Source organism: Chrysochloris asiatica, unplaced genomic scaffold, assembly GCF_000296735.1.
Source record: "Chrysochloris asiatica unplaced genomic scaffold, ChrAsi1.0 scaffold00360, whole genome shotgun sequence".
NCBI classification, from domain to species: Eukaryota; Metazoa; Chordata; class Mammalia; order Afrosoricida; family Chrysochloridae; genus Chrysochloris; species Chrysochloris asiatica.
Genome location: NW_006408878.1, coordinates 384,380 through 403,293, shown reverse-complemented (window position 1 = coordinate 403,293; position 18,914 = coordinate 384,380). Strand labels below are relative to the sequence as shown.

The 18,914-nt window shown below is 39.9% G+C and overlaps 1 protein-coding gene across 7 annotated transcripts in view; it reads left to right on the top strand.

Annotated features, from left to right (window-relative positions):
• Positions 1-18,914, top strand: part of PDE4D (phosphodiesterase 4D, cAMP-specific) — a 2,172,274-nt gene that overhangs the window by 1,840,123 nt on the left and 313,237 nt on the right. For all 7 annotated transcript variants that reach the window (XM_006876166.1, XM_006876165.1, XM_006876167.1 and 4 more), the window contains one exon: positions 17,199-17,390. In XM_006876166.1, coding sequence (XP_006876228.1) covers positions 17,199-17,390 — 192 coding nt within the window. The remainder of the gene's footprint in view (positions 1-17,198; positions 17,391-18,914) is intronic.

Sequence of the window (18,914 nt, the reverse complement as noted above, 5' to 3'; positions counted from 1 at the left end):
GGCTGCACTTCTTCCAACACAGATCTGTTGGTTCTTTTGGCAGCCCATGGCACTTTCAATATTCTCCTCCAACACCATAACTCAAATGCATCAATTATTCTACGGTCCTCCCATGGTATTTTCATACACTTACCTGCCTTTTACTCTGAATTTAGAGGGCAGTGATGGTTCAGTAAAGGATCCCTCATGGCACACTGGGTTAAGCATCGGGTTGCTAACTACAAGGTTGGCAGTTCAAATTCACCAGCTGTTCCTTGGGAGCTGTCTGCTCCCATAAAGATTTTTTTTTTTTTTTTAATTTATTACATATTCTCATTTTAAATTTTATTTAAATTTTAAATTATTTATTTATTTTTCAGGAATGGGTAGGAATAAGGTATGAATTGTGGCTTATACTAGGTTAGGTTAGGACTTGGTCTAGTGTTAAGGTTATAGTTAAGACTAGGGCTAAGGGTTGGGCTAGGGCTTCGAGTAAAGTTTGGTCTAGTTCTTAGGGTTACAGTTAAGTTTTATTTACTTTTTTAGATATGTTTTGAAATCTATTTGAGTCCTCTTCATTTGGAACTTCTATAACTACATTATTCCCTTTGAGTTGAGTCTAGGTGATATTGTTTCAGATTGCTGTCTGCTGTGGTTGGTTCTCTGTCCAGAGATTTTCCGTTAGTATTTTTTTGTAAGGTTGGTCTGTTTTTTACAAATCCTTTTAATTTCCATTTGTCTGAAAATGACTTAATTTCACCATACTTGATGGACAGTTTTGCTGGATATATGATTCTTGGTTGGCTATTTGTTTCTTTCAGAGTTTTGCATATATCATTCTATTGTCTTCTGGCCTGCATGGTTTCTGCTGAGAAGTCAGAATTCAATCCTATAATTCTCCTTTGTAGGTAATTTTTCATTTTTCTTGCGCTGCTCTTAGGAAACTTTGCTTGTCTTTAGCTTTGAAAAGTTTTATTATAGTATGTCTTGGTGTTTTTCTTTGGGGTCGCTCCTTTTTGGGGTTTGTTCATTTCTTTAATGTCTAGCTTGTCATTTCTCATAAAGTTAATGAAGTTGAGTAATGTTTTATATGGGCTTTTTATTTGGCTCTTCCTGTTCTAGAATTCCTATCACACATAAGTTACTCCTCTATATTGTGCCCCACATAAATCTTAGGTTTTTTCCAAATTTTTTTGCTTTTTTCCCTTTAAGCTCAATGATTTGACTTTTCAATGATTCAATTCTATTCCATTACCCTTTCAGTGTATTATCTATTTCTGAAGTCTTACTGTTAACTTTCTGGCTTTCTAGTTGTTATTTTTGTATGGTTCCCATTGTTTCAATTATTTTGTCCGTTGTTTAATGAATTTTTCCATAGTTTTTTCTGTTTTCCTTGATTTTATCTGTAGTTTTCTTGATCGTTCTTACAATCCATTGGAATTCCTAATTAGCATTCTTTTAAATTCCTTATTAGGTAGTTCTGATACCATTTCATATGATATATTTTGTGACTAGATTTTAGTCACTTGTTTGAGGCACTTGGTCTTGGTTCTTTATGTCATTTGACATTGTCTGTTTTTGTCCAAGGCATTGTGGTGTTGTATTTACGTTTACTTGGTGATTATATATTGGTGTGTTCTCCAGCACTTGCCACCTGTGTACTGGTGGATGTGGTAGATACAGGAAGTGTGGATACAGTTTTCTATTCACTGTTGTGTTACATAGTTCAGGGCAGGTTCATGAACCCACAGAAGCAGGGACACTGTGCCAAGTGCCAGGTGCCAGACCCCAAGCAGAGCAGAGGCTAAGCAAGAATGGGTGCCACTGCCCACTGGGTTGGCCAGGTCAGGGACTGACCATACCCCAACAATGGATCAGTGGTGCCCATTCTTGCTCAGCCTCTGCTCTGCCTGGGGTCCGGCACCTCAGCTACCAGGAGGGCACAGAACAAAGGAGAACTTTACCCCTTTGCCGCCAACCTCCAGCTGTGTCCAGGCTGCTGTATCAACAACCACTCTTGGAAGCTCAAAATGGCGGCACCACTCCACACCGGGCTATAGTCCACCTGTTTTTCCTCTCTCTCACTGCTCCTGGTCAGCTTCCTCTTCCAGTCAGCACTCAGTCCACCTCTATGTTCTATCCTTTGATGCTCAGGGTTCCAGGATCGCCGTCTGATTCTGTTTCACTAGGTCTCATGTGTCTTTGTTGCAGAGGGTCGGCTGAATGTGTCTACTTACTTCTCCAACGTGTCCTGAGTTGTCCCCTCGTATTTATAATCTCTATCCTGTAGAGTCAGTATAAGCCAGAGTTGACTTGATGGCAGTGAGTTTGGGTTTGGTTTGCTGATGGGTCAGTGGTAGAATTCTTGCCTTCCACTCTAGAGACCCAGGTTTCATTCCCAGCCAATGCTACCCATGGACACCCACCACCCAAACCTCAGTGGTGGCTGAGGCAAGTTCCAGCAAAACTTCCAGATTAAGACAATCTAGGAAGAAAGCCTTGGAGACCTACTAAAAATTGGCCAATGAAAACTCTGGATCAAATCATGAGGGTGACGGAGGACTGTGCATCTTCTTATTCTGTTGTGCATGGGGTCACCGTCAGTAGGGACCAACCCAGCAGTTCTTAGTTTGAGACCAACAAATAAAAGTAGAATATCAGGGAAAGGAATATATCCTTGCCTATTTTATTCTCAATTGCAATGAAGCCTGCATGAAATTATCAGATTAATTAAGGAATGCCAACAAATACAAAAATAGTGCTTTTGATTGTCAGTATATGTTGTTGTTGTTGTTAAGTGCCGTCGAGTTGGTTTCGACCCATAGCGACCCTGTACTGGGTTTCCGAGGGTGTAAATCTTTACGGGAGTAGAAAGCCTGATCTTTCTCCCGCGGAGCAGCTGGTAGTTTTGAACCGCTGACCTTAAGGTTCACAGCCCGATTCGTAACCACTACGCTACCAGAGCTCCTTATATCGAAGTTAAATATATACTTATGACTTGAACCGTTCATTATTTGTAAATATTTGCTTTAAATATACACTCATTCTGTCTTAAGAGTCCCATCTCACAGCCCCACCTTAAAGACCATTTAAGACCCTTTATTTACTATATTGCAGTTAAGAAACACTCTCCCAAAAATAATGATTGAAAAGTAATCTGCATGCCTCATGTAAAACAATTATTAATTTTAGCTTTTTGGTCCAACATATATTTTTAGAAAACTGGCCTTTCATCATTTTAGTTAGCAAGAGCCTAAGCAAACTTGCCTTTCTCCTCTTGCTTCCAGCCCAAGTACCAAACTCACACCATCATTCTCATCTTCTATCTCTCTCTTTGCTGCCTATGTTACTTGGAGTGTCATGGACAAGTTAAAAACAAATGCTGTAACATGTAGTTTCCAGAAATCACCTGATTATATTTTTAATCATGTGTTGGTGGTTATGTGCCATGGAGTCAGTTCTGACTCATAGCAACCCTATACAGGGTTTTCCAGGCTGTAAATCTTTATGGGAGCAGAAAGCCTTATCTTTTTCCCACGGAACAGGTGGTAGTTTCAAACTGCTGACCTGCCAGTTCGCAGCCCAATTTGTAAATATTACACTACCAGAGCTCCTTCATTTTTAGTCATAAATATGCTTAAGTTTTTTGTGCCAAATTTTTGCTTTTAAAAGGTAAAATGTTCCTGTTCTTAAATGTGGTTCTCCCTGTAAACATGCATACACATTAGTGCAAGCTAGCATGCATAGTATCATTTAGCTGTAGAATCCACTTAAGGAACTAGGTATCTTTTCATCTCTGGGTAGCCAATTTAAATTCAGTATGCAACTTTTTGATTTCTTGGAAAGATTGCCAACTGTGCATTATCACTGTGCACTGGTATTTTCTATAGTCTCATCTCTGGATAATCAGCGTAAATGAAATATTACAATGGGGAACTTGAGAAGTAATATTTTCTTTAGTTCAGAAAAGTTATTTAACCTGCAGAGAGATTTTTAGGAGGGAACTACAACTCTCCTTAATTACAATCAGGTTTCATAGCTTTGTGGTATTGATAACAATGGATGTAAAACTTCAATATTGTGAAAATATTTTTTAAATTGAGCAAGTTCTGGTGTAGTGCTGTAGGATAAGTTCTTGACCACAAGTTCTGTTGGAACCACAAAACTGGTGGTTCAAATCCACTAACCACTCCTCAGAAACCCTATACAGGGTCACTGTGAGTCAGAACCGACTCTACAGCACTTAACAACAACAAGTTATGCTTCCATTAAGCTCTCGGACAGGAAAGTGCAGTTTGGTGGCAAAACACCAAAATCGTTCCATTGAATAGCTAATAGCTTAGGCTACAATGCATAGGGAAATAAGTTGTGGTGTAATCTTGACCCAGAGTCCTCAAGGTACATCCTGGGACTGGAGACCTGAAGTCTAAAGGACTCATTCTGCTCATTATATTTGGATGAAGCCCCACCCAGATTGTTGGGGCCTCTGACGGTTCTTTCTCCTCACTGAGGAATATCTTAAGAAAAATCAACAGTCTCCACCCTCTCCCCGGATGTTCTCACACTGGAATTACTCCGCTCTGGTGGAGACCTGAAACCAGCTAAGGTTGTGAGAGCAATCTAGCGTGGCCTCTGTCGCCTCATTGATTGCTGGCTGGGGCTGACTCAGGTGATCGGACTGACAAGCCTTCAGTTCCCTTCCTCTCTCCTCTTTCCTCTCATGTTTTTTTCCCCCAAACCTTTGTATTCAGATAAAGAGTAAAGACTTCTAGACAGGAGGTCTCCCTCAAAGACAGAATAATCAAAATAAAGCAACTACGGATCCTGATGATTGGAAATGTGTTACCTGCCAGGCAGTGTGCTGAATGTTTTCTAAATCATAGCTCATCAGGAAATAGAGGCTTAGAATTGTTATTTGATCAAGTGCTTGCAACTAGAAAGTGACAGGATCAAGATAGGAATTCTCAATAATGAGTCCTGGTTGGATTATTGGATAAGCACTGGACTGCTAACCACAAGGTTAGCGGTTCAAATCCACCAGCCCACTCCACAGAAGAAAACGAAAGCTTTCTGCTCCTGTAAAGATTGGCTGCCTCAGAATCCTATCTAGGGTTGCTATGAGTTGGAATAGACTCAGTGGGGCTTGGTTGGAGTTGGTATGGCTTTCTAACTCTCAGTGAGATCTTTATCAACAGACCATTGCTCAGAGACCCCATCCGAGGCTACCTTCAGTAGTGGAGGCCTTCTCCGGGGTGCCCACATTTATTCCAATATCCACAGTGATTCCATCCGGAGGTGTTTCCTTTCACAGCTCTTCATTGATGCTTTGGTAATGTAACTTCTGTTGATGGGGGCTCCCTGAAGCTGTCCCACAGGGGCCCTCTGTGTGCCTCACCTCCTTTTTGGGAAATCAGTGCTGAGTGTTAGGGCCTGTGGGCTAGGCTAGACTCAGAGAGGAGTATACGCAGGATGGAGACTATTATTGGTTCAGGCGAGAACTCAGGCCATAGTCTCAAAGAGAAACAGAATGTTTAACCCAAAAAATATGGTCTAGCATCAAGTCAGAAGAATGAAGAGAGACCCTAAGTGGGTCAGGGATTACAAGTATGGGAGAAACTGAGGAAGCAGAATGGAAGATAGATTAACTCAGTATTTCCACTGACATGAGCTGGGTGAAAACAGCTCTTTTGAGGAATGTATGTATATCATTGAACTGCAGTAAGGAAGCAATCACTTAGAACAATAGATTAGAACACTTAGATCTATTTGCTGGGATCTGTTATAGACCCTCCAACTCTCTCACACTAAGCCCAAAATCCAACAAGTGGATCACAGCAGGCTATTTTGACACCCTATTGTTGTGGTCAAATTTGGGTTAAGAATCGGGCTGTGACCCTTAAGGCCAGCAGTTCGAAACTACCAGCTGCTCCGCGGGAGAAACATGAGGCATTCTGCTCCCGTAAAGATTTACAGCCTCGGAAACCCTGTACAGGGTCACTATGGGTCAGAACCGACTCGACGGCACTTAACAACAACAACAACAAAGAGGGTATGCATTTCAGAGTAATGGTTCAAATAAAAACCTAGCCCCAGAATGAGCCTTATAGTACACACTATAAATTGACTGGAATGTTACTTTTGAAGAATTAACTTTTGTGGTTCCACCCAGGTGAGGAGCTTAAGATATGTTCTAGTACATATTGTTGTTGTTAAGTGCAGTTGAATTAGGTTCCAGCTTATAGCGGCCCTATGTAGAGTTTCTGAGGAACAGATGGTGGGTTTGAACTGCTGAACCTGTGGTTTGCCATCCAGTAGTGCTCCTATAGCACCATGTTAAAAATACGTATAAATACAAATCTGTATGCTTGCTGTTTAATATGCATTATTGTAATCAAGAGATGAACCAAGTGGCCTTTTTTCCAGGCTCTGGAATCAGCTCTACCTGAAAACCCATTTACAAACCATAAGACTTTGAACGTGTTGCTTAACTCCCTTGTGCTTCAGATTCATCATTGGTTAAAAGGAAAATAGTACCAACTTTAAAGGGTTTTTGTAAGGACCCAATGAGATAATGTATGTAAAGCACAGAGCCCAGTGCTGACACATAGAAAGTGCTAAAAAAAAAAAAAAAAACACCTTTAATCATCATCCTCATCATCATCGTTGTCATCACTCTGCCATTATTACCCTTCACAATTCTTCAGTCATTTTCCCAAGCTTCTGCTAATCTTATGCTTGGACTCCATCTAATTTGGCAGTGAGTAAAAGAGAATTCACTCTATCAGAGTTTGCCAAAGGATGTGTTTGGCAAAGTCACAGCTAATCTTGTTGGTACCGACATCAAAGGTTACCACTATCCCTCATCGCTCTGTTGGCATGGACAGTTTATAATGTTATGTTTCAAATGCAATTCACTTATTTGAAGCCATTATGTCTTCAGCCTAAATCAACACTTTCACTTAATTTGCTACCCACTGAGTGAAGAAGTACAGCCTTTATTTACCGCAAACTCAACTCTCCCAAGAGAAGCTTCCTAGCTAATATTTGAAGGAGTTGATGAACAAACTACCTTACCACTTTTATTTATTGACACTGTTGCAAAATAATGTGGAGGACCATGTCTGACCTTCTCTGACTTCACAGGGGGGAAGGAGAATCAAAGTCCACATCAATCCAAGGCTGATTCTTATGAGGTGGTGGTCAGACACAACTCTACCCTCCAACTTTCTTTGTCCTATTCTGATACCAACTGTCCCTCCTATGATGCTGTACTTCTCAGCTGGGCTCAGTCTATCCTTGGCCACACAGAACTAACATACAATGCTCATAATGATGGGATTTACTAGGAAAGTGAACAAGGCACAATACAGGATCAGAAAAAAACTCAGGATACAGCAGTTCCATGGTCAAAAGCACCTCTTCTCAGCCACACCACAAGCACACCTGTCTCATCCTTGTCTTCTCAGCCTTGAGGTCCATTGGCCTCTGCCCTGATACAAAGTTCCTTTAGCATTGCAGGTAAGTCCCCAAAAGGTCTGTTCTATAAGCCAACATCCGGTCTAAAGGCACTGAGGTTTCCTTAATCTGTGGGTTGGGAAGCCCACAGCTCTGTCTCTGTATAACCCTGCCTCTGGCATCAGCATTGCCACCATCTTTCTACACAGGGATTTCACACTCTTCTTTCTTTGTTGATGGTCCTGAGATCATCCATCTCTGCTTGTGAGATGGCTCTGTTTAAACCTAGACAGATGTCAAAAGCAACCAATCCCAGTGTTAGACTACTATATACTCTATTTGCATGGTTCCACCCAACCATTAGGTGGAATTTACAGAGACAATCATACAGGAATAAAGCAAAAATTAATCAAGATAAGAAAGAAGGAAAAGATCAAAATGGATGTCAGAAGACACACTGAAACTTGCTCTCCACCATAGAGATACTAAAGCAAATGGAAAAAATGAGGAGGTACAAGAACAGAACAGTAAATTTCAAAGGTCAGCTCAAGAAGACAAAGTCAAATATTGCAATGAAATGTGCAAGCATCTGGAGTCAGAAAACCAAAAAGGAAGAACACGCTCAGCATTTCTCAGGCTGGGGGAACTGAAGAAAAAATTCAAGCCTCAACTTGTGTTGTTGAAGGATTCTCAGGGCAAATTATTGAATGATGCAAAAAGCATCAAAAGAAGATAGGAGGAATACATAGAGTCACTGTACCAAAAGTAAATGGTTGATGTTCAACCATTTCAAGAGGTAGCATATGATTAATAGGCAATGATACTGAAGGAAGAAGTCCAAGGTGCATTGAAGGAATTGGCAAAGAACAAGGCACCAGGAATTGATGGAATACAAATGGAAATCTTTCAAGAAAGTGAGGCGGCACTGGAGGCACTGGAGGCCAGGCACTGGAGGCCAGGAAATTTGGAAGACAACTATCTGGCCAAATGATTGGAAGAGATCCATATTTGTGTCCATTCCAAAGAGAGGAGACCCAATGGAATACGGAAATCATTGGGAAAATATTGATATCCCATTCAAGTAAAGTTTCACTAAAGGTAATACAGAAATGGCTGCAAGCACACATTGACAGAGAACTTCCAGAGGTTCAAGGCTGATTCAGAAAAGGCCATGGAGCAAGGGATATCATTGCTGATGAGTGATGCATCTTGGCTAAAAGCAGAGAATACCAGAAAGATGTTTACCTGTGCTTTATTGACTACAGAAAGTCTTTCAGTTGTGTGGATCATGTCAAGCTATGGATGACTTTGTGAAGTATGAGTATTCCGGAACACTTAATTGTGCTCATGAGGAATCTGTACATGGACCAAGAAGCAGTTGTTCGAACAGAACATGGGAACACTGAATGGTTTCAAATTAAGAAAGGTGTGCGACAAGGTTGTATTATTTCACCATACTTATTCAACCTGTATGCTGAGCAAATAATCTGAAAAGCTGGCTTTTATGAAGAAAAATGTGGCATCAGGATTGGAGGAAGACTCATTACCAACCTGTGATATGCAGATGATACAACCTTGCTTGCTGAAAGTGAAGAGGACTTAAAATATTTACTGATGTAAATCAAAGAGCACAGCCTTCAGTATGGATTACATCTCAATGTAAAGAAAACAAAAATTCTCACCACCGGACCAATAAACACCATTCTTATCAATGGAGAAAAAGATTGAAGTTGTCAAGGACTTCATTCTTCTTAGATCAACTATCAACACTCATGAAAGCAGCCGTCAAGAACTCAAACAACTTATTGTATTAGGCAAATTTGCTGCTTGAGACCTTTTTAAAGTGTTGAAGAGCAAAGATGTCAGCTTGAGGACTAAGGTGTGCCTTACCCAAGCCATGGTATTTTCAATAGCCTCATATGCAAGTGAAAGCTGGACAGGGAATATGGAAGATTGTAGAATTGACATACTTGAGTTATGGTGTTGAAGAAGAATATTGAAAGTGTCATGGGCTGCCAGAAGAACCCAGTGTTGGAAGAAGAAGTGTAGCCAGAGTGCTCCTTGGAGGCCACGATGTCCAGATTTCATCTCTCGTACTTCAAATATATTGTCAGGAGGGACAAGTTGCTAGAGAAGGATATCATGCTTGGTAAGGTGGAGGGTCAGAGAAAAAGAACACCCCCAGCGAAATGAATTGGCAAAGTTGCCGCATCAATGGGCTCAAGCGTGGTAACAATTGTGAGGTTGGCCCAGGACTGGGCAGTGTTTCACTGTGTTGTTCATAGGATGGCTATGAGTCGGCACTGACTGGATGGCACCTAACAACCACAGCAACAGATGTTAGAAGATCCATAATTCTCTGTACTACTGTTGATTTTATTTAGCAAACAAACAAAAACAACAGTGTGTTTAAGAAATCAAGCACTATGAAAGCATTCAACTTATAATAGTCTTTCCCTGTCCCCTTCTCCTGAGCTATATCATAAAGGTGTATATTTTCACATATTTCTTCTGAACTGCTTCTGACCTTCCTTAGGCTTCCATACGCATACCCACTCAGGCATGTTTATGAGGTTAAAGCATAAAAACATTCTAGTTTTATTGGTTCTACGTAGTGGTTATGAATTGGGCTGCTAACTTCAAGGTCGGCAGTTCGAAACTACCAGCTGTTTCATGGGAGGAGGCTGAGGCGTTCTGTTCCCGTAAACCTTGGAGAGACTCGGAAACCCTGTGCAGGGTCGTTATGAGTCTGAACTGACTCCACTGCACACCGCCCCCATCGCTCTTCCTTAATACCAACCCTCAAATAGAGCCACTGGCTGACTTCTGTTTTATCCCCAGGCTTTACTTAGTCCTATTTGTGTTTGTTGCTGCGCTCTACTGAGTGTCCTCCAGCCTCCTCCAAGATCTACTCTGTCAGAGAGTTTTAAACCACATTTCAATGATCAAGTTCTCTTCTGAAAATTTCAGCTTCATAAAACTCCCTTTACATTGATTTCCGAAATCACAGTTTCTGATTTTCTATATAATGCAACCAGAGTCCTGGTGTGGTGCTATAGGGTAAGCACTCAACCACAATGTCGGTTGGAACCGCAAGGTCAGTGGTACAGACTTACCAGGTGCTTCTCAGAAATCCTATACAGAGTCACTGTGAGTGCTAATCAACTGGACAGCACTTCACAACAACAACAACAACTAAAATACAATTTTCTACAATATTATTTACATAACATTTTGTACAGGTATATAATACTTTAATTCTTTTCCTATAATTGCTTCAGATTATGTTGCTTAGTCATTTCTTGTTGTTGTTGTTGTGTCCATAAGTTGATCCCTACTTTGGCCTTGTAGGTAGGTTCTATGCTTGATATTCCTGCATTTATCTAAGTACTAACCTAAGGACGTAAAGGAAACTATCAATGTTTGTTTATTGAATCTCTCATGATATAAAGTCTCTATCGATAAAGTCATTCACCAGTACTGGCATTGATTAATGCTTCAACTTATTGATTGTTAATAACATTGCTTATTCTTGACGATGACTTTTATTATAGGAGCATTTGATTTAATAGAAATCAAGGATTCAAATTGACCTCAAACTCTGGACCCGTTTCCCAGAACAAATTGTATTCTGAGAAAAGTGATGTGTTGCCAAAATTTAGAGTGATTAACCGGCCCAATAGTGGCTTGCTTTTTTTTTTTTTTTTTAAGACTCTAATAAAACATCTATATCTTGATCATTTCTAAGTTTCCATTTACAATGTTTGTAGAGTTAATACTGGAATTTCCTAGGTCAATGTACTTTTGTCAGTATGTGGTAACCATTTCATATAGATTGTCTGGTTGTTGTTTTTTTTTTTTTATAATATTTTAAGAAGTTGGACTCATGATTCCCAAAGAAATAGGTAGGCTTTCAAGTTTCTTTTAAATGATGGTGTGGTTCCAACTCATGGTAACCCTGTGCCCAACAGAACTCTGCCCAGTCCTGCTCCAGCCCCACAATTGTCATTATGTCTGAGCCCATTGCTGCTGCTGCTGTGTCAATCCATCTATTTGGTGGGCATCTTCCATTTTTTAGCTGGCCCCTCACTTTAACAAGCATGATGTCCTTTTTCAGGGTCTGATGCCTCCTGACAACATGTCCCCAAAGTACTAGAGACCAAATACTCTTCTGGCTTCTAAAGAGCCTTCTAACTGCATTTCTTCCAACACAGATTTATTTGTTGTTCTGGCAGTCCATGGTACTTTTAATATTCATCTCCAACACCATAATGCATCAATTCTACAGTCTTCCTTATTCATAGTCCAACTTTCATGTGCATATGAGGTGATTAAAAGTACCATGGCATGGGTCAGCCATACCTCTCCTCAAACTGACATCTTTGCTCTTGAACTCTTTAAAGCGACTTTTCAGCAGGTTTTTCTAAGGTAATAGGCTGTTTGATTTCTTAACTGCTGCTTCCATGAGTATTGATTATGGATCCAAGAAAAAAGGAAATCTGACAACTTCAATCTTTTCTCCGTTTATCATGATGTTAGTATTGGTCCAGTGTGAGTATTTTTGTTTTCTTTACATTGAGATGCAATTTATACTGAAGTCTGTAGGCTTGTCTTCATCAGTAATTACTACAAGTCCTCTTCATTTCCAGCAAGCAAGTATGTCATCTGCACATCCCAATTTGCTAATGAGTTTTCCTCCTATTCTTCTTCATAGAATTCAGTTTCTTGAATTATTTGCTCAGCATACAGACTGAATAAGTTATGGTTTTAGACAATTTAATGTCCCCTTGTTCTGTTCAGGCAACTACCTCTTGGTCTGTATGCAGATTCCTCATGAGTATAATTTAGTGTTCTAAAATTATCCATACTTTAAAATGGTAGCTATAGTTTTTCATGATCCACACGGTTGAATGTCTTTGTGTAGTCCATAAAGCACAAATAAACTTCCTTTTGGTATTCTCTGCATTCAGCTAAAACCCATCTGACATCAGCGATGATATCCCTAGTTTCACTTCCTCTTATGAATCTGACTTGATTTTCTGGTAGCTCCCTGTCAATGTGGCATCCTGGTTGAATCTGTAGGCTCAAGCACTGGACAGCAAAGTAGCTGCTCCTCAGAAACCCTATATAGGGCCGCTATGAGTTGGAACAGATTTGATGGCACTTAACAACAACAACCCTGTCAGTGTACTGTTGTAACCATTATTTAATTATCTTCAACAGAATTCTACTTATATGTGATATTGATGATATTGTTCAATAATTTTTGCATTCTATTGGGTCACCTTTCTTAGTAATGGGCACAAATATGGATCTCTTCCATTGGTTGACCAGGTAACCATCTTCTAAATATCTTAGCATAGATTAGTAAGCTCTTCCAATGCTGTATCAATTTTCTAAAATATTTTCATTTACTTTCTGTCAGTTCCTTTTGTTACTAAATGCCAATTCAGTTCCGACTCATAGTGACCCTGTATAGGGTTTCTCAGGAGCAGCTGGTGAGCTTGAACTGCCAATCTTGTACTTCATACCAACTTTGCAGTCCAGCGCATGAACCTACAGTACCACACCAGGACTCCCTTCAATATTACAACCTGAGACTTGATATGTTTAATCAGTTCTTTCAGCTTAAGAAATGTTGGTGTGTTCTTCCCTTTTGGTTTTCTGACTACAGGTCTTTTCCCCTCTCATAGTAATACTTTACTTATTTTTTGTTCAGCTCCTTTACATCCTCCTTTCTTTAGCTACTTTCCTTTCAAGGGCAAATTTCAGAGTCCCTTCCGACACTCACTTTGATCTCTTCTTTCTTGCTTGTCTTTTTAATGATCTTTATCTTTCTTTCTGTAGAATGTTCTTGATGTCTACTCACAACTCCTCTAATGTTTCATCATTAATGTCTAATGCATCAAATCTGTTCTTGAGATGCTCTCTAAATTCAGGTGGGATGAAGCCCCAGAGCTCTGGTAGCTATGAATTGGGCTGCTAACCTCAAGGTCAGCAGTTCAAAACTACCAGTGGTTCAATGGGAGAAAGATGAGGCTTTCTGTACATGTAAAGAGATACAGCTTCAGAAAACCTATTATACAGGGTCACTAAGTGACTCCACTGCACATAACCACCACCACCATACTCAAGGTCAGAATTTGGCTCTTTTGGACTTGTTTTAATTTTCTTTAACTTCAGCCTGAACTTGCATGTGAGCAATTGATGCTTTTCCAAATATAATAAAATGAGGCCTGGTGGTGCCATGGTTAAAGCACTCAGCTGCTAACCAAAGATCTGTGGTTTGAGCACTCCAGACACTTTGCATGAGAAAGATGATACAGTCTGCTTGAATAAATATTTGAAGCCTTAGAAAAGCTCTTGGGAGTATTTTTACAATCCTGGTAGTGTAGTGTGCCGTGCAAATCTTTACGGAAGCAGAAAGCCTCATCTTTCTCCCGCGGAACTGCTGGTAGTTTCGAACTGCTGACCAATATGAGTTAGCAGCCCAGCTCATAGTCACTACTCACTCATCCTTGTTTTTGTTAAGTGCCATCGAGTCAGTTCTAACCCATAGTAACCATGTGTAGGATTTCCCAGGAGCAGTGTGGTTCAAATGGACTTTGCAGTGCAGCACATTAACCCCCAGCTCCACACCAGGACTCTACACCAGGACTGTTGTTGTTAAGTGCCTTTGATACGGTTCTGACACATAGCGATCCTGTATATGGTTTCCAAGGAGCAGCTGGTGAGCTTGAACCACTGACTTGCAGTTCAAATGGCTTTGCAGTCTGGCGCATTAACCCACAGTGCCATACCAATACTCTAGAGTGTAGATTTTAAGTCTGACTCCACTAAGGGCAGAATCCGCTGAGTTTAATGTAAGAAAATGGTTTCCATCTAGTGGACAAATTGTCATATTGCAACCTACAAAGACTAATACTAAACCTTGGACTCCAAGGATTGGTTTTGGTTTAGAATACTCTTCATCAAGCATCTTCTTTTTCTTTTAATTTTTATTGTGCTTTGGGTGAAAGTTTACAGAACAAATTGATTTTCCTTTTAACAATTCATTCACATTTTGATTTGTGGCATGCGCTGCAGCCTTCACAATGTAACAGCATTCCCCACTTCCTCTGTGGTCACCATTTCTATTTGTTTATGTTTCCTATGTCTTCCTGCCTTCTGAGCTTTATTCCTGGATCATTGCTGCATTTTTGTTATTATATAGTTGACTGTTCTAAAGAGTTGGTGTTAGTGTTCACCTTCACAATGAACATAGATGTGTATACATCTGCTCATTTCATGGTTCTTATTTCTCTCTATACCTGGTTGTGGGATTGCTAGATTATATGATATTTCTAGTCCCACTGTTAAAGAAAATGCCATACCATTTCTCACCATTTTCTAATCCCACCAGCAAAGTATGTGGGCTCTAGTCTTTTCAAAGTCTCACCAGCATTTGTTGTTTTGAACTTTGCTTTCAATGCTGGAGTGAGATGATATCTCATTGTTCTTTTGATTTGCATCTTCCTAATGACTAAGGATTGAGAACATTTCTTCAGGCTTTTGTTGGCCACCTGAATGTCTTCTTTGATGATGTGTCTATTCATGTGCTTTGCCCAGTTTTAAATTGGGTTGTTCACATCTTTGTTGCTGATATGTTGAAGTTTGCTATAGATTTAAAATATTAGTCCCCTGTCAGATACCTGGTTGCCAAAAAATGTTTCCCACTCTGTAGCCTTTTAGTAGAGGCTTTTGATGTTAATTTTAACTGTTCAATTTTAGGAGATCCCAGTTGTTTGTTTTTCCCAGTCTTTTGCTGTTTGTGCATTTGTAGTTATGATTAATAGTGTATTTATGCCCTATATGAGGGACCTTGAGTTGCCCCTCATTCTCTATTGATCTTTATAATTTTAGGATTTACATTTAGGTCATTTGGTGGGAAATTGCAAACCCCTGGCGAGAAAGGCCATATAAAAGTGATCCATTGCAAAAGATTTTCATACTACAAGAAACGTTTTTTGGTGGTTACCAGGGGTGGAAGGGAAGGGAGAGTAATTCACTTGCTAAAGGCTAGATACATGTTAACTCCAGTGATGTGAAGGGCAATTTGTAGAGGGAGGTTGGCAAAGAATGATGAAGACACAGTGAAGAATGCAAGGGTTAAAGGGGATAGAGGTTGCTGTTATTGTTGTGTGCTATCGAGTTGGTTCTGACTCACAGAGACCCTGTACATGGTTTCTGAGGCTGTAAATTTTTATGGGTGTAGAATGCCTCCCACAGAGCAGCTGGTGGATATGAACTGTGGATCTTGCGGTTAGCAATCCAATGCATAACCCACTATACCAACAAGGCATAGCAACCCCGGAATAGCAATGTTCTACTGGTGAATACATGGATAGATACACAGACAGAATGGGTATGGAAAAGAGAGAGGGAATATTCCCACAAATATATAAAATTTGACAATACTTTTACGTGAGTATTTACCTTTGCTTCAAATGATGTACCTCTGAATGTGGTGGAGCATTGTTGTTGTTATGTGCCGTGGAGTCGGTTCCGACTCATAGCGACCCTGCACAGGGTTTCCGAGGCTGTTAATCTTTACGGGAGCAGAACTCCTCATCTTTCTCCTGCGGAACCGCTGGTAGTTTCGAACTGCTGACCTTACAGTTCACAGCCCGATTCGTAACCACTACGCTACCAGAGCATAGAGGGGGCAAAATGAGGATTTTACCAAACATCTTACAGCAATGAGTTGCGTCTTGGGCTCAAGACTACAGTCTCAGGAAACAGTTGGCATAATATAGTCCACAAAGACAATATTCTATGTCTTACTTTGGTGTGAGTAATGACTGGGATCTTTGTGAGTAGCCATCTAAAGTACAACTATTGGTCTGTCTATGTGTGGAAGAAAGCAGAGTGATGGAAATTCAATATGCTTGGAATCAACTAGTCCAGTGAACCAAAGGAGCATGTGAACACCAGTCTCCATAACTCAGAGACCTGAAGAACTAGATGGTGCCTGGCTATTATTACCAACTTCTCTGAAAGGAATCACATTAGAAGGTCCTGAATAGAATGAAAGAAAATGTGGGACAAAACTCTAAATTATTTTTTAGAATAAAGGACTGGTTTTACTGGTCAGAAAGAGGCTGGAGGAACCTGAGACTATGACCCTTGGCCAACCTTTAGGCCTGGAACAAAACTCACTCTCTTGGCCCAATTTTCAGTCAAGCAGTAGTTATGTTTATAGGGGGCAACAACACTAGTAAGGTATCATGGAATGATCAGTCAGAATCTAAAGTGTAACATTTACTTAAGGACAAAGTTCAGAAGGGATAGAAAGGAGGTTGGAATGGAGGTAAGAACCACAGGGAAGCAGTGGGATAACTGTTGGTACATGGAAGGGATTGCAATCATTGAGATGAAATTAAGTGCATGATTTGTTGAATATAAAATTGGTCTTCTCTAAGCCTTCATTCGATTCACAATAAAAAGTTAAAACAAAAGAAAGTGATCCATTGTACCATATGTAATCTCATATCTTTATCTGTCTTATAAGTGGTCTATCAATAATAGTATCCAAAAGCTTACATGGGCAAAATGTAACGTCAGTGTGTGCTCTACTTTTGTGTATTTCAATATGACTGGTTTTTAACAGCAAGAATCAGCTATAGATTTTCATCCTGTCAATTCCTAAACTGAAGCCTTTCCTTTTGCTACAATATCAGTATGTAAGTATTACAGCACTATAACTCCTTCTCCTTCTTCGACAGTTTTGATGTGGACAATGGCACATCTGCGGGACGGAGTCCCTTGGATCCCATGACCAGCCCAGGATCTGGGCTAATTCTCCAAGCAAACTTTGTCCACAGTCAACGTCGGGAGTCCTTCCTGTATCGATCCGACAGCGATTATGACCTCTCTCCAAAGTCTATGTCCCGGAACTCCTCCATTGCCAGTGATATGTAAGTAAAAGGGTGGGTGAAGAGAAGAGGGAGCTCCTATAGGAAATCAAGTAAATTATCAAATGATTTAATGGTTTCATAAAATCTCTGATTGTTGTTTGTCTATATCACTCTCCTCTAATATAGAAAGAATAGTGAGCAAAATGATACAATATTTTGAGAATTCTGTCATTATTGATTTTTAAAAAAAGTTTATTTTTACAAAAAAAAATTTCTTGTCTGGGAGAAGTGAATTTTATTTTCAGGCTCATTTTTACATTTAAAATGTTTGCGTACGTATGACCTAGTTTTTAGTTACCCAGACTTACAGATGTTTTCTATATGTTTCAAAAGCTTTAAATTCATTTGGAAAATAATCCCCGTGCTATTAGAGTATACATAGCATTTTGGGCATATCTCGATTAATGTTTCTTACATAGTTTAGCAATGGTTTTCCATATTGTTTAAGAAATCTTTGGGAATTTTATCCAAAGTAAACCATTTTGTGAATATGAGTTGATAGAGACAAGCACAGAACATATTAGACAGACTTGAATAGTCTATAGACTGGCATCAATTAATTAATTAATAGAAAAACCAGTATTTAAACACAAAGTTGTATCCTTTAGAACTTCAGGTGAAAGCATATCACTTTCAATATTTAATTATGAACAAGTCTATATCATCTTTCAAAAAATACTCAGTCTAGCTTTTTGTTTGGTCTGATTTTTCAGTCATGGAATTTTTTTTAAATGTTTTATTGTGAATTATGTGATAGTTTACATGGGAGAACATTAGTTTTACATTCATCCTACCGTATATCATTTCATTGCCATGGTTACAATCCCCTCCATGCATCATCAACTAACCAAAGAGTATACCCGACAAGCCTGCCCCCCGGTTCATCCATGGAATTTTGTCAGTAAGTTGTATCTCTTACTATCCTCCCGTCCGAGTTGTCTATATCTGAGTTTTCTGTTTCCTTACCATGCTGTATTTCCTTAATATCCTGAAATCTAACTTCTATTCACACTAAGTTATAGAAGACCATTTAATTCAGGTAATGTTTACAGGTCACCTATAAATGGGAAGGCATGCTGTCAGTTATTAGAAGAATTGCAAGGTGCAGCTATCTGGTGAAGGTTCATTATTGCTGTGCTCTCTGGCCTCTTTCTGACTAACCACTTTTTCACCAGCACCTCTCATAACCCCTTAATACGTCCTACACAAAGCCCAGTCCCTGAATCTCTCCACTCACCTTTGAAGAATTCTTTTATGTTGTGGGTTCAGCTGTCTGCTTTTGTCAGATGACTTACTTATCTCTGACCCTGCAACCTCGCTTGAGCTCCACATTGTTGTTAAGTGCCATTGAGTTGGTTCTGAGCCATAGTGATCCTGTATAGTGCTTCTCCTACAGTGCCACATTGGGACTCTTGAGCTCCACATCTGTTGGTGGTGGTGTTAAGTGCCGTCGAGTCGATTCCGACCCATAGTGACCCTGTATAGAGTTTCCAAGGAGTAGCTGGTGAGCTTGAACTGCTGACC